This window comes from Scleropages formosus, chromosome 13 (genome assembly GCF_900964775.1).
Source record: "Scleropages formosus chromosome 13, fSclFor1.1, whole genome shotgun sequence".
NCBI lineage: Eukaryota > Metazoa > Chordata > Actinopteri > Osteoglossiformes > Osteoglossidae > Scleropages > Scleropages formosus.
Window position 1 is genome coordinate 17,578,249 of NC_041818.1, and position 16,753 is coordinate 17,595,001.

Sequence of the window (16,753 nt, forward strand, 5' to 3'; positions counted from 1 at the left end):
ATGTCCCAAACACATGGTTTCTATTTTTCCACATGATGGGTCACCCCTCCTCCCCCGCCTTCACCCTCACCAACCGCACTCCTTGCTTTGTGCTGCCAGTAAGTGTATCATATGCATACATTTTCCTTTCCATTAACCTGTGGAGTTGCCTTATTTGCCGCAAGTGACAGCGCGGTCAGAAACACGAGTGGGGAGGTCAAGTGCGCTCTGCGCTGTTGTCAGCTGAAGCCCGAGGTCTGTGATGACTGAATTATACTTTCATATCATAATCCACCACACGTCCACGTTAGTCAACGATCAGTTCTCTTCTCAGCCAGCGCAGCGAAGCTAGGAGAGCCTGGGCGGATGGTACGGGTAGGGGACCGCACGGGGCTGTGGTGACACCCTGCCGTCTTCGGCATCCCCATCACCGGCCTGGCTCCGTCGAAGGACACGGTGTCTTTCTCGGTAGCTCAGTTGTTAATGTAAGTCAAAGAGCTGTGGCACTACCACCATCCCGACACACCCACGGCTTCTAGAAACTGCACCCTATCCGCTACATCGCCAGCGTCCTGCGGAAACGTGTAGTACCATGTGACTAGGCTGGGGGGCAGTGTTACACACAGGTGTGTAGCTGCATGCCGGTAGGCTTGGAGGAAGTAAAGGAAGACGCACGTAACGTGGGGCAGATCGGGTCTTTAAGGTCCCGGCTCAGTCTGAGAGAAAAGCAGTTTGCGCACACCTTGTCGCAGTTCTATCCGAAATCTGGGGATTCTCTGCTCGCACACACGGAACATGTTGCAGTACGGGGGGTAAATTAGCTTTTCATCCGTGCCTTAGCTCAGTTTGTGAATTTCAAGACACTCCATTCGGCAGAGATGCTGCACGTTTGTCTAATTAAAAACATTAGGCCGTGCAAATCGCTCGTGAAAGCGGCCCCAGCTCTGCGCCCGTAACCCCCGTCATTCCATTTGCCGTCCGTCACTGACATCTCCTCCATTGTTGCGGGCGCACATCTTGCTCTGATGCCTGCCACCAAACAATCAGCGACGTGATTAAATGCGAAAAAAGCTTCGCAACACTGGAACCGCAGGCTGCGCTTTGATTTTGCCGCTGAAGACGTTAATGATGCCAAATTGCGTTTCATTAGCGCTTTCAGGTCGCTCCTCTTGCACGCTGGTCCCGTGTTGCCGAAACTGAGCCCTCCGCAATGTAGGGTCAGCAGAATCCCAGCAACGGTTTTACTAGCTAATCAAATCAGAGTGTCTTAAATTAGGTATGCAAAATACGAAAGAGATTAAATTTTGCTGATGACCGTAAATGCAAATGATGACTCAATTAGATGCAAAGCGCATTTCAATTAATAACTTGGAAGCCATCATTAATACGTTTGGAAAACTCAGTGGGCACATTCATTAAACTATGAGGTACAATAGTCTGATAATACAGATTAATTAAAACATGTTTCTGTTCGGGAAAACATTTTGGCCAGATATGCGCTGTATTATTCATCTAAGGATAAATGAGTTGAAATATGAGCAGGCATTTGAAGGAAACAGTGGCAAGTTGAGGGCGCAGTTTACATGTTGACCTCTGACATCGAGATAAGGATAGAAAGAGGGATTGTTCTTCGCTGCGCTCGTTCCCGATGTCCAGGCTGCCGTGTTTGTACAACACGTACTACATCTCTTTGAAGAGAAGTGCCTGGGCTCTCTAATGGCAACAATCGAATCTGGTCCCGCCAAACAGTCACATCTGATAGTTTCACCTTCATGTCCTGCCTTGTGTAGTACGCTTTCCCTTTGCGCTTCCTGTAAAATGGAGAGATCCAGACGGGGGGGCAGGGCTCTGGAGTATTTCCTGCTTTATTTCTGCTTGCCTGCCTTCTCTATGCAAGTACGGGGACAGCTGGTAGCGTAATAGTTAGAGCTACTGCCTTTGGACCCAAAGGTCGCCGGTCCGAGCCTCACCTCCGGCTGTAGTACCCTTGAGCAAGGTACTTACCCTAAATTGCTCCGGTAAAATTACCCAGCTGTATAGATGGGTAAATAATTGTAACCTCAACACTGTAAGATGCTTTGGAGAAAAGCATCAGGTAAATGTATTTTTCCCCAGTTTTTCTTTTGAGTCAGATTAAGTGTTAGGCAGACTTTGCCGAGGGATGTGAAGTGTGTGCAACTGTTTACGACGAGGCTGAAACAGCACATTCGCAACGCGAAGGTCCTGCGCTGGGCCACCCGTCCTCATTGTGCTCATTCCCGTCCTCTCCTTGCCACCAGCGTAACACACAAAAACAAGCCAAAAGAGGAGAAGGGCATCGGCAAGATCACAGACAGGAAGTCACTTTAATTAAATATTGTGAAAGTCGAAAAGTTATTTTACAGTTCAGAGTTTTTCAAAAATGATAACAATCTATACAGTAGTTTTTTTTCCCCTATCAGTAGAACTTCTCAGTGTGACCAAGGAAAAGATCTGGAAAGAAGAAGAAAGGAAAACCAGCTTTTTTTTGTTTGTCTTCACTTTCGTTTCATACAGAATGCTTTCGTTACTGTATTGTCTGCCCCTCTTCACAATTAAGATGAATTAGGATGAAATACTACTTACAAAGCCATTAGCAGGTAACCTGATTCTTTTCATGTTTAAATCAAAAGAAAACGAAAAGCAAACCTGACCCTCAGAAACGCTCGGAACGTTACTCAAGTGCGCTCCGCAGTCACCTCTGTTTAGACATCCCATTTTACACGGTAAACCAAACGCTCCACTGGAGAATAAAAAGCCATATTCTCTTTCAGAGGGCAGATGGCGCATGTGTGCGCAGATACACACACGCACGCGCGCGCCCTCGCTCGAAAAAGGGCCCGAAAAAACTTAAAAATGTAGAGAAGGCTCCGGAGTGGAGCTCTGAAGATCAGGTGAAGCTCTTATCTTTGAGTTTCACCATAACAAACTGGGGCCGTGGCTTGGCAGAACACGGCAAGAATGACTGAGAAATAACAGCTGTCAGTGGAAGGGCTTGAAAGACGCAGTCTGGCATTTAGGAACAGATGATTATGTACAATTCTACTCTGGGCTTCAAAGTTTTTAGCTCAGAGGACACAGGATCCAGGCACTAATTACCACGTACACCTAGACATGCAGTTAGTGCCTTGACCCTGGTGCACCGGTCACTGTTTCCGTGAAGCAGGCCTTACGCTCGGGAGCGAAAAAACTCGAGCAAATTCCGCGTTTCCTCTCCGCTGTGGCCATGCCGAGGCAGAATGTTGTTTCACAGACAATGGCATTGAAGAATATGGCTTTCGTTTCTCTACCCCCTCCCTGCCACCCTAATTTGAAGAAAAACACAAAAACACAGAGACAAAATAGGGCAGGCTTTGTTTCAAATTAATGATATAGTACAACCCCCACACACACCCCAACCCAACACCAACCAGCTGCAACACACATTAAATATTAATCACTGCTTTCCAGTCCTCACGTCCACCCTGCACCCCAATTCCTGCCCGTCGCTCCCTTATAAGTAGAAGGCCCTCCAGTGGGGTTACTGCGCTCTAAGAATGAAATAAAACACTGCGCTCTGAGAATAAATAAAAAATAAGAAGAGCCAGTAAACATCACTTAGGATAACAAACATTTCAATTTGTGCTTTGTTTTTTTCCCCCTTTAAAAAACGTCCCCTTAAAGAACTCGGCGGTGACAGATAACAGTGGTGTGTTTCTACAATGTACACGTGAGTCAATGGGTTTGCATTGTTAAGGCATCTAAACTGCTGGTTCACATAATCATGACAAAACCAGAGAGAAGGTACAGGTATACAAGCAGGCAGAAACAACAAAAAGGAAGGAGAAATAATGAGAAGAGAAAGCAAATCAGAAAAGAAAGTATTTTCAGATTATTACCTCAAAATAGTCTTCCTAGTTTCAACGCACAGAAAGCAACCATCACTCTCAGAGGAAAAGAACCCATGCATATTATTTAGTTGAAAACAGTATCAGCTCCTGTTAGCCTCAAAGAGCGAAACAAACAAAAAGATATATATTCATATATTCATATATTTTTAAAATCTACATAACTAAATACTATCAGAATAAGATGCTACTTTTTGCCATACATTAAAAAAAAAAAAAATCCAAAATACAAACAGAAGAAAAAAACTAACAAAAAACTCTTCTTTAACTTACAAATAATACAAAAATAGACAATGGCTTTTCATGGATGTAAATAAAAAATGGAAGCATGGCCCTAAACAGTACAAAAAATGAAAATGAAAAAGATTAAAATCACATTGAAACAAGTAGAACAATGATGAGTGACAAAACTAAACAGGTCGGCACTTTATCACATAGCAAACATACACAATAAAATCAACATGGGGGAGAGATGCAATGTACAAATTCCAGAGATAAATACATTATTTATATGGATATTTTACAGAAAAACCCCTTTGTGTATCCAAAAATCAATGTTTCTCTTTGCTGCGTTTGCAAGCTAAAAGTTGGTGATATCTTGAGTATGCAAGTAAACATAACATCAGTGACACTATATTGTAAAGCTGCCTTAAGACATTTTAATGTATAAATATATTTAAAACATTGACTTTGGCAAAAAAAAAAAAAAAAAAAAAAAAAATCAATCACAAAAAAAGTAAAATGTTTTCTATATACAAAAAAAATTATAGAACAGAAACATTTTAAATGATTTGACTTATATTTGCCGGGTCTTTGACACTTTCGTAGAGCAGATTATTACAGTGCTGGCTAAAAGTCTCTAAAGACCTCTTGTTATTAGATACCTCTCCTTCATGATCACCGAAAAAATGTCTTTTCCTTTAGTTTGCTCTTACAGGCGTCCCCAGGCTTCTCTCGTTTCACTTCCCCAACATCTGTTCTTGTTAGGAGGCAAGGAACTCAAAAGCGAAGGCCAACTCCAAGGATCGCACTCTTGTTACAGAACGAAAAAGAACAGAATCTCCCATAAGTAGTGTCCTGTTGTCATAGAGCTCCTCTGTGGGACTGCAACAAATATAAAAGCCTTCATTTCTAAAGTAAAAAGTACAATGACGATGACCAGTTGATTGTGTCTGACACTATGAATAGCAGCAAAAGCTCGATGTCAAGGGCTCGGTATGTGCTTAGAGAACTTGCGCTGGGCCCTCCAAGGTCTGGATACACACAGAGAGAAGCAGGACGACAGCTCAGTGGTCAGGGACCGCTGCACCGACTGATAAATCGTTGCCTCCCGGGGCACGATTACGGAGCAGGCATGACGGCCCGCCCCACCCGGCCCCGGTGTGGTTAGTTACATTGCGGGTACAGGTTCAAAATTGTTTGACCAACAGTGTTTGACTATACTTTCTGGACAGTTAGAAAAAAAAATAAAAAACTGCTTGTGGCACCTGGATATTTTTTCTTTTTTTTATATCACGGAAAAGTGCTGACAAAATATAATGTGCACAAAATCACCTTGAGCTAGTGTACAGACTTCTATGCATTACTTGGCTTCTCTCTGTGTATTGTCAGTCCTCTTGGACTTCACCTCATCTGAAATGTTTTTACACACGGAAAGCCAATTTTAAAAGTAACAGTAAACCGATTTCTTCCTTTCTTCTCACCCGGCGTGGATGCTCAAGAGGTTTCTGACACCTTCATCTGCACTACCAGGTCAGTTATGCTTTGTGACAACCCTATTCTGTAAATGTCCCTCTCAGTTTCCCCTGCTACAATCACTAAGCTGTATGCCTTATTAATTTCATGTGGATTGCTTGATAGAACTTAATAAATAAATACACTCGTATAGTGTCCCTTGTGTATATTACAATTTTTAAAAAATAGTCATTAACTTGTATGTTTAAACAAAAAAACCATACAAGACAGCAAAAAGGAAAAGCAGAAATCTTCAGAATCTGATAATCAGAAATAAATAGCATTCCTTTCTGTCAACTTCAGACAGAACCATTTGTGGCCTTGCCTTCCTTCTTCACAGGTTTACAAATTTAAAAAGAAAAGATGTTGCAGCAGTTCTTTTTTCCCCTCTATTTTTCCAAATATGATTCATTTATAAAGGCCTGAGTTATAGTTTCCATTTCTTATCTAGAGTCGCATTCAGTCCGAATGTGGAGTTTGAGAGCTGGAATCAACGTTGTCAAACGTGTCCTCGCTTTCATTCACAAATCTTCTACATGGGAGGAACAATCATTCCAGGAATCGCTGTTGGGAGGAGACACGGGGGAGGGGGGGAGAGCATTAGTCATGTGATCGTTTAGTTCCATTTTTCTTCCAACAGACACATAACACAATCTGTTCTTCCATCTGGAGAACAAACTGCCGACTGGATTCAAAGAAATTTATAAGCAATGAATAAATCAAAATATCTCTTCGACAGCGTCGCCAATTTGGCACGCACACGGCACTTGAATCACTTGATTATAGCTTTTCAATAGATTTTAAACCATTTTATGCAATGCATTCTCCATTTTTTTTTAGGACTGTAAAGGAGCCGTTACGCAACACAAGTCTTTAAAGCATCATTTGTGTCGGCATTTGAAAGCAGAATGATTGCTAATGAGAAGAACCACCCCATGAACACCAAAGAGAGGAAAACTAAATCAAATAAAGCGGGGCATGCAGTGACGACATCCAAACAGAAAAAGAAAAAGGAAAGACAGACTACTTATCAATCAGCTCCTTCAGAAAAACTAAAAAGAGCCTTTTCTCATGCTTGTATTCAGATTCGTTGTTTTAATTCCTCAATAAAGCGGTCCGACAGTGAACGTCTGTGATTTGAGGTGTGTTGGGGAGAGCAAACGCATTCATTTTAGCCCCAGATCGAGCAGACAGACTGGTGGCGTTGTGGGAAATTCTTTTTAATGTATATATTTTAGATGGGGGAAAATGCTTATTACTGCAATTTTTACTTGACGGAAGTTTACATCTGCTGACAAACACTAAAAAGAGACGTGGGCAGTTTTTTCTCCTCTCTGCAGGCACCATTTCCTGTCTTCCTCTCGCTGAGGGTGATCGCTGATGTAGCGATGTGCGCTGGGAGTCGAGGTGGGGGGGATCGCCGCTCGTGACCCTCGGAGGGAACACGAATACGGGCCTCCACGTTCTTCCCGCAGCGTGAGGGATACGGAGGGAGTTCTCCTTCGGTTTATTGCCACGCACCACCCTCCCAGAAGTACCTTTCAGCGGCTCAGAGCTAAATGACCCAGGGAGGCGAATGTTCCTCAAAGTGCCCTTCATTCAGCGGTGTTTGCTGACATACCGACTTTTTTTATTTTCTGCCTGGACAATCAAAAACAGTTCTAGAGAGCAGAACTCCATGTGGTTCAATTATCCCTCAGCCAAACCTTCAACCGGAGCAGGTAATGCTGCGGTTGTGGACACAGACTTGTAACCTCACGATTTCTGCTTCAAGGGCCACAGGTTGGCTTGTTGTAATACAGTGAGGCACTAGGTTACATGGCCTTACATTCAATGCCCTATTTACAGCATTTGTGACACCAACTTTGGATCGAAAGCTAGATGTCGTATTTAGACGCAGCACAATCCTGGGAGCAGAGTTCAACTCATAAGCACATATTTTATCCTTAATCCACTATGGCGGCAACGCAAGTCCAGAGCCAAAAGAGGCCGAGAACACATCTTGCATCCGTCAAGCATTGCCATTTACGATGAGCTCCCCGGGACCACGCACTTTTTGATCGCGTGTCCCATTGACTCGACCACAAGGAAGAACCAAGGAACGCTCAAGAGAGTGCCACGCCGTTTGTGCGCACATCTAAAAAAGCCCTCCGCGGCAGAATGCGATTCCACCCAGCATGAAGGGAAAGTGGTGTACTCGAGCTCTCCCCACGAACAGCCCGCCGCATGCCGGGAACCCATTACAGGGACAATTCATTTGCTCTAATTGAGTTGCTGGTAACGGGGCTACAGGGTATCCTTCCTGTCTGTGATGTAATTGGGAGGGTGTTGCCGAGCAGCGTGTATCGCACCGCAGCGGGAAAATTACCAGCTAGTCTGCTTCCAAAAATAATACAGGAAATCAGCCTGGACAGACCACCGGGGTACGAGGTGCGCATTGTGACAGCGTCCTCTGGAGTCTCCCCACGCTATTATCGCCGTTACAACTAATACGACCATGCCACGGAGAAGTACGCAGCAGCAGGCTGGTCAGAAACTCTGACTAACAGCCGGTACGTAGAGTTTCATTCCGTGGGTACCACCTGTTTATCTGTACTCTGAGTCCTCTTCCCTCCACAAGGCCACAATGCCTCAGCACCTCATGCTCTGTTTATGTGCTTGCTCCCTCTTAGGTCACTTTCTGTAAATCTGCAGAAGGAGTGATGCCATCACCTACCTAATTCATAAAAAAAAAAAAAAAGTCTTTGGAAAGCCCAGCTCAGCACATTTGGGTCCACATTTATGTGGCTGTCCTGACTTGTGTTTCTGTCCCTTGCTGAACATTCAATGGAGTCCTTTCACTCCTTAAAAAAAAAAAAAAAAAAACTAAATAAAACAAAACCCTGAAGAAAACGATGGCAATTTTGTCTTCTGTCATCCGGAGGAGTATGATTCCCACATGAGTGCTTAGGGGGGATGTTGAGTTAATCTCCCCACTTCCATCAGCTACCCTTTGAATAGCGCCTGTCGCTACGGAGAATTTTTCATAAAACTTATTGGTTTCCTATTGATTCCCCTCTTTCTCCCATCTCGTAATTCCCTGGCTGTTTCCAAAGTGTCTGCCAGGTTGGAATTAAAAAAGAGCAGTGGAAGAGACATCAGGTCACTTGTGTATGTGCGTGTCTGTGCGTGTATGCACTGTATGTCATGTACTGTGGTCCTAAAAGCCTATGCAAGTTGGGATCTGGGAATAACTCCGAGGGGAACCGCATTGTTGGAATAACACAAATAAATGCCACAATTCCGATATTAAATAAAAGCAACGAAATGGCAATTTATCAGCGAAGATCCCCGGAGCGGCATGTGCAAAGTGCAAGGCCAGACCGAGGTGTTTTGAAAGATCCTGTGGAGGGCATAGTGTGAAATCAGTTACTGATCCTGCAAAAGCAAAGGCATGACTGAAACGGTGGACTTTCTTTTCCCATCCCTGGTTCTCACTAGCATCACAGAGCAGAAGGTGAAGGTGATAAAGGTGAACTAACGTCTTACTTAATGATTTATTTTATTTCCTACTATGCAAAAAAAAAGAAACAATGAGGACTATGGCCACTTTTTATTCATTTTTTTAATAATAGTTTTTGTTGTTAAATTGTGAAATTTGTGGAACTTCCTGGCACTCACACATCTATTTATTAAGACGTTATGACATTGCGCTAACCCCGCGGTGCACCGTAAAACTGTCACGTGCAGTGTATGAAAAAGCACCGATGAGTAGATGTGAAGCGAGGAATCAGAGCAGGTAAAGCTGAAGCACAGATAATGGGAAACACGAGAAGTAAAGCAGAAACTGAGAGATGGGTGCCATGATATTCTACCGGCCGTGAGCAGCCCTCAGGGACAGGGTGGGAGTGCAGAGAAAGGGGCAATGCGTGGACAACAAGAGAGCTGGATGGACTCAAGAATGGATGGAGGATTAACGTACTTCAGGAGAAGGCCAGGCCCTGCAGTGAGCCGGCAGTGGAGTACTTGCTAGAGTCCACAAAAGATTGGTCTGGCAGGAGGGTTGCAGAGGGGGCGTGGAGGGGAGAGAAAACAACTGTGTTATTTACAGGTGAAACAGAAAGCGGCAGGTTAGGGTCCAAGCAGAAGGATTTCAGAGCAGTTCAGCATAAGGGGTTAGTTCATGTCTTCTCACGGGTCGTCATAGCAACCGCATCTGTCCTCTCAACACGTTTCCAGCCGCATAAGGGCATGGAATGCCCTACCTACCTGTGGCAGAGAACAGTCCAAATTCACCAGTAACTTAGCCCCTTTCCTCAGGGTTCTGACAGGGGTGCAGTGTAAAAGGGATCATGTCGGAAGAAGAACTCGTGGCTTGACCACGGCAGCGCACCACGAGGGCGATGGCCTGGCGATTCGTGGCGCGCTCACCTTGCAGGCCATTGCCATTGGCGCTGGTGCAGGTGGGCGGCGGGGAGGCCTGCGGCCGCACCACGGGGGCGAAGGCGCTCTTCTGCTTGACAGCGGACACCATGTTGGCAGGCGAGAAGGAGAAGATGCCCGAGGAGCTGCTGCAGTTGGAGGGCAGGCTGGTGGAGGACGCCATGGTGGGGCTGGAGGGAACGACTGCGGTGACAGAGGCACAGGGCACAGAGGGTGACTGGACGGGACCGGGTCACTACTGGGAACTAGGAGAGTCGGGACCATGGGGGGGGGAGTGGGTTTGCTGGGCATCAGAGCACTGATATGCAGCGACAAAACACTAATGCGGATTCACATCCATGCAGCGACGAGCAGGAATAAAACTAGAGCAACAAAATAAAGCACATAAAGGAACTAAACGACACATAAGTTATGTCACCAACGCTATAACTTGTAACAGCATGCGCGTAACTGGAAACATAAATATATGAATATATTGATGCGGAAATGTTCAGATGTTTCCTCTCATTGTGCAAAGTGCTTCTTCCTTCATGCAGAAAAAGCTTAACCGAATGAAGGGCTTACATCTCCATTAGAAGTGAAACCATAACGAGCCAAATGTGTGAAGCCCGTCATATGCATGCCTGCTTAAGCAATATGAAATATGTGCCCGTGATTTGGACTGTTCTCTTTGGTGCTAAATCCAGATCGGACACTTTACGCTTGACTGGTTTTACCATCATTCTCATCATATATCAACCGTGGATTCCTTGTTCTCCGTTTATTGTTGTTATCAACTCGCGTTTACATTTCGAGGCGTTCCTTAGCTTGCTAATGTCATAATCCATTTATGAGGGGCTAACTAATCAATTAATGAAAATTGGAACTACAAAGCATGCCTCTGGATTGATTTAAAGTGTCTGTATAGAGTCTTGAAGCCTCTTAAAATACTTGTTAACACGGTAGGAATCAAAGTAGTGAAATTGAATTGCTACTCCCGCAATTAGTTTATTGATTTAATTAAGAGTCTTTAATTTAGAAGGCACGACAGAAGATTGGTGTTACACGAATGGTCACGCATTATGTGTGGACAAGCTTTACAACGACACTGCAAGGAAAGGGGTGTGAGCCCTCCCCCCCCCCCCCCCCCCGCTTAAAGATACAGACAGGCCACGGCGATCCCAACTGTTCAACCACGTTTTATTTTCTATCCTGACGAGTGTCAATATTGAGGCACCAGTACGTGCAATCTGTCTTGCTTCTGTGAAGTGTAAATTGTTTGTCTGCGACTGCGGGTTTTTCGCATTCCGTGCCAGGAATCTCCTGGCGATCCGAGACTCAGAATCTCGCGCTCCTTGTCTCTCCTGTCATAATTAAACCAAACAGACACATGGGCATCAGAGAGCCTCCGTTACTGCCTCTCTCTGTTTCTCTTTTTTCTAATTGAAAAAAAGAGCAACAATTAAACAGGAACAGAAAAAAAACAACTATGCGGAATAAATGTCAGATTAAAGAGGCTATAAGATGTGCGCTGGGGTTTTTTAAAAAGCTGTTTAAGGCTGTTTCGAGAAAGTGCGAGTCTGCCGAAGAACCCCGGTGGGGATAGCGTCAGATCTGAAACCTCGATCGTCACGTGTGCCGCCGTGTGCTACAAAATATAAAAAAAAAAAAAAAAAAGACTTAGGAAATGCTAGAGGTGGGGGATAAAATGCAAAACAGCCCCTCTTCTCTCATCGCGGTACAAAAGAAGAGTTCCTCAACCCCCAGAATCCTGCAGGAGAAGAGCGGGAAGTAGGTAACGTGACTCCGCCGCTTCTCGAGAGGGGGACACTCACTGGCATAGGGCGAGTTGGCTGCCGAGCCGTTGAGGAAGTTGGGCGAGCCGCCCAGGGTGGACATGGCCGTGTTGCCGTAGCCGTTCATGCTGGTGGTCACGGAGCTGTAGCTGGTCTGCTGGGGCGTGGAGCTGGGCGCGTAGCCGTGGGGGGACACGCTGCTTGTGTTCCGACTGAAACCTGGCCGCCAGGAGAAGGAGGGCGAGTCGGAGGGCGAGTCGGAGGAGGAGGAGAGAGGAGCACCGGGGAGGTTAACAAGCAAAAATAACACAATGGTGGCATTAGAGCAGTTCGGCACAAAGACACGATCCGCGGCAGAGGCGGAGGCAGCGAAGAGGCGGAGGTCTGGCAGTATTTACACAACCAGCACCTCATTAGGATTTACCCCCAAGCCCCCTCCTGTCGCCATGGTGCCAGGTCTAGCAGGAAAGGTAAACCAGGAAAGGTCAGGCCTGACCGTGAATTTTGATCAACGCCTCTGCGCGCCATCAATATTCCACGGGTCCCGGTTCACCGGCGCCCTCCGTCGTGACCCTATCTCCCAGGTTGCTCCAGAGGCTAAAGCAGTCTCACTTGTGCAAATACAAACACTTCCCCCGTCTCCCTAAGCAGAGGAAGACTATTAAGCTTCTGCAGCGAGAGGACCTGTTGAATTATTCATGGCCGACAGTTTATTGGTAGATTTACACAGCAAAAATTGCTGTAATCTTTCGGGAAACAGAACAGCATTTCAAGTCTGACCTGAAATATATTCTAACAATCCATTTCACCGAATGCGTCGTAGCCTTGCTGTTTCAATGACAAAAAGCCTCACGCGCGCTGGAGAACGGAAGCGATTTTTCTCCGTCGTACTATATCCGCGAACGTGCGCGAATTTCCCCTCATATCCTCTCCTTTATTTCTTCTCATGTTTTCATTCCCGCGTTCACGTGTGCGGCGGCGGCAGAAGCGTTTGCGATTTTTGCTGGGGTCTCTCACGTTGGAAAAGATATCCCAGCAGGCACCGCTAGCGGCATTGGGACAATCTGAGGAACGGAGGCTGGACAATGAGAGGAATCAGGCCAGGGACACACTCCCAGGTAGGAGCACACTCGGTAACAGCTGATTCTAATGCAGCTCCAGAGCGCTTGCTGCGCGTCAGATTCAGGGGCTGGCATCCCTCGCCCCCCCCAGGGCCCGGGCCCCAGCCCCAACCCCCGCTTCCACAGCCCCACAGCCCCCCCGCCCCCCTTTGTAATTGCCGTGTTCTGAATTCAAATAGAAGGCGGTAAACGCTACAAGAAACAACTCCGTGTGGGTTCGTTAGCGTCGGCGGATACCGCCGCGGCTCATGCTGCCTGGTCCTTTGTCAGGTATCCCGGTTTAATTAGAGCCGCCTTTCACGGCAGGTCGAACGCTGACATCGACCCCAGAGGATGTCTCGTGAAACACTGCAGAGCAGCAGCACCACGGCAATGCTGGAGGCAGGGATGGGAAGAGTGAAAGGGGCGAAGAACAGAGAGGGAGGGAGGGAGAGAGGGAGGGAGGGAAGGAAGAGGAGAGAGACATCACCAGAACAAAGAGGCGGAAGCTGCCCGTGGTACAGCAGCGCCAGATGAAAGGAACGGCATGTGTAACAAATCTTTCTACCTGTCAGCCCGGCAGAACTACAGCGCTGCCGGTACCGCCAGCGCGTCCCGCTGAGAAGGAATCGTACAACCGCTCTCGCAATTATTCTTTTAGAGCTGCCGTTCCAGATGAGAGAGTGGCTCTACGGAGCCCTTTCGTACACGAGCTGCGCCGGAGGAGTCAGGGCCTCCACCCTCGGAGACCGCAGGCCCAAGTAACATGGCTTGGTCGTGGTGGTGGCGGCGGCGGCGGCGGCGGCGGCGGTGGGGGTGGGGGAGGGGGAGGGAGAGGGTGGGAGGAGGCCTGCTAACCTGCTTCTGGCCACACAGGCCGAGCTGCCCGTACAATACTCCCACCATTAAACTCATTTTTTATGGTCATAGCAGCTGACTAAACATGAATCACTGCCAAAGGAAGAAGATTTCACAAAAAACAGCCTCCCCAGGTGCCATGATGGAGTGTGCTAATGGATGGCCTGAGGTTACGGCACTCTCCCCTGCTCTTTCTTATACTTCCTCTATTCACCATCAGTTCAGAAACCACAGATCAACCTAAACATTTCTGCAAATGCCCTGTTTATATACCCGAAACATAATTACAGAACTGCACCCAGGGTCCCTGATTTTGTTGCTCCTCTGTAGCTTGTGGTATTTACCTGGAATTGGTTACAAGGCTACTTGGCAGCTGTAGGTCCTGCATTATGTGTAATTCCTATAAAATTGTATGTTTTTATAGTCCATGCTATCATTCTTCCCACTGTTATATATACTTTTTTCCTAAAATATGATTCCAGCGCTTGTATGTTTTCAATACTGTGGATTTTTATTGATGAGAACATGAAGTTTTACGATTAGACCAGAGTTAAGCAAAGAACGGCAATAAACAGGAACTCTCCGCAAACGCATTCCAAAGCAGGCTATTTATATCCAACTTTGACGGTATGAAAACTTTGAAAGCAACAATTTCACCGTGATGAGGAACTGCAGAAGCACAAACCTTGATTGGCGGCCTGCGTGGACTCGGACACGTTGACGGCCAGCTGGCCGGGGAAGGAGTTGACCCCCATCATGCCAGCGTGGACGGAGCTGTTCGCCAGTCCGGGCAGCTGGTTGTGGTTCCGGGGCACGTTGTAGAGGGCCTCGGCAATATCCGCCGCCCGTTTCAGGATGATCTCCTGGCGAAGGAAGACAAACAGCAGGTTAGCCAAGCGAGCCACAGCAGGAGTCAGTGCAGATTAGTCAGACGGAATGAGTCTCAACACCAAGTCCCAAACGTAGTTAATGTGACAGGCTAGCTCAAACAGATGGACAAAGCGGGCATTGAGAAATGCATGCGGGCGCTGCGGATCATTTGAAAAGCCAAAGAATAATTGTTTATGAGCTCAAAGGCAATATCTGAAATGAATGTCCTTACACAACTGAGCCCCCGAGGATGACAGTCCCACTGACAATGAACAAGGGACGATGGTTAGCGGAGGTCTTGACGGCGTCGCACCGTTTAAAGGCCCCCGTACAACCCAGCGTGCTGCGGGACGCGCGGGTCTCACCTGGTTGTTGTGCGGCATGCCGTAAAGTGCCTCCACAAGGTCCGCCGCCCTCTTCAGAATGACTTCCTGCACAAGGAGAAGGTGTTTAATGGGGCCTGGGCTCGAGGAAGGACTCGCCTTTGATCTGATCAATACAGAGCCTGAGAAGGACAGGCCCCACAAAAACACTTGACCTGAAATTACTGGTGGTATTGAGCTTTGCCCTTTTCTGACACCATCCTCAAAATTGCCTTTCATTCAGCAACATGGATAAGCAGGCTACGGCGGCGGACAATAGCTCGGTTCTATTTGTTGCACTTCAGAGCAGACTGCTCTGCGCTCCATCACCACAGAAGAATGAGGAAGAACAACCAAAGTAAGCAAAATGACACGTTGAACGGCAGCGTTAAACAGCGTAAAACAAACTTATTTTATGTCTTATTTTTGCCGAGTTCCTAAATTACGCTGAAAACACAAACTACATACACACTACAGCTTTTTGTCAGAAGACTATAGTTAAGAGAAGTATCATGCGCTGTTATTGCAGACTAAAAGCATAACTGAGTGAGAACTAATCACTCCCACAAAGCTCGGAAAATCTTTGTTAATGAAACAAAATCCAACGCGTTCGCCCAAACTAACGGCAGGAACACGTAACGTTCATTGAAGGCAACAGTATTATCGTCAACCTTCACGCAGTTCCTAAGGAGTAAATAAAACCACAACTGCAATCATTTAGCTGTCATGCTGTACATTTTCCAGACGACTAATTTAAAAACCATGCTTTCAGAGCAGGCATTAACAATCTTAATCTGTTTGCATATAATATTTGAATATTAAATTCTATTTCTCAAATTGTTAGCCAACGGTTACGAAAATCGTTGAGATTACCGTATAGAGATTTATTTTTAAGACTTTCTCCGACCAGTTAAATTACAGGAGTACCAATGCTCCAAAATGAAATCCACGTCAATGCAAACTTCTTAATGCAGCAGTCTACAAAGTCACAAAGTGGACTAAACCCGAGCCAAAACTCGGAGAAAAAAAGACGTGCAAAAATAATGCTCGCGATAAATCGCCCTTTGCAGAAACGGAGAGAGGCAGACCGTGAGAGAGAAAGCAACAGAACTGGGGGGAAAAACTACACAGGATTCTGAAATGTGAGAATCTGCACAGTGGGTCAGAACATAGCAGACCTTGGGAGCAGATCAGTGTTGGAGGGAAATGTCAGCAGTCTCCAGAGATGACCAGTACTGAGTGCACTTATGCTCCGCACTACTGTGAACACCCATGGTCGCATGTCTCTCCGCGTCTTTCGCACGCATATTTACACGTGTACGTTCGCATGTCCGTCTACACGACCCGCCTCTTCTTTTAAAATCAGAGTAAGCCCGTTGCCGCCACCGGTCAACCAGCCATAGCAAATGATGAAATCAGAGTAATGCAAGCATCCCGGAGGCCCACGCGGTGTGGAGAAAAACTCCGTTCGCTCGGTCAGAACAGGTCTCGGATGTAATTGGAGCACAGCGTAGAAAAAAAGAAAGGAAAAAAAAATCCAATCAGTGTAAATTTCTCAATAAAAATGTATTTCAACATGTATTCATGACGTCCCGCCACCGTTTCTTCATTCGTCTTTCTCTTTTCTCTTTTGTCGTAAGCGGGCACCCTGGGCTCGGGAAGCCCTTTTTAAAAGTTAATGCGCTGGGGCCAGGAAATGTGCTCGCGGTGCGACAAGCAGAAAATTGCTCTCACCCCCTCGCTGTAAC

At 46.3% G+C, this 16,753-nt stretch overlaps 1 protein-coding gene across 3 annotated transcripts in view; it reads right to left on the bottom strand.

Annotated features, from left to right (window-relative positions):
• Positions 1-4,631: 4,631 nt before the first annotated feature.
• The window catches only part of ebf1a (EBF transcription factor 1a), a 133,541-nt gene continuing 121,419 nt past the window's right edge, over positions 4,632-16,753 (bottom strand). For 2 of the 3 annotated variants that reach the window (XM_029257241.1, XM_029257240.1), the window contains exons 12-16: positions 15,009-15,074; positions 14,459-14,636; positions 11,855-12,034; positions 10,029-10,223; positions 4,632-6,182 (exon numbers count right to left, since the gene is read on the bottom strand). In XM_029257241.1, coding sequence (XP_029113074.1) covers positions 6,151-6,182; positions 10,029-10,223; positions 11,855-12,034; positions 14,459-14,636; positions 15,009-15,074 — 651 coding nt within the window. In that variant the 3' untranslated portion in view covers positions 4,632-6,150. Of the gene's footprint in view, positions 6,183-9,579; positions 9,649-10,028; positions 10,224-11,854; positions 12,035-14,458; positions 14,637-15,008; positions 15,075-16,753 lie in introns of all 3 variants that reach the window. The other variant, XM_029257242.1, reaches the window with a different exon arrangement.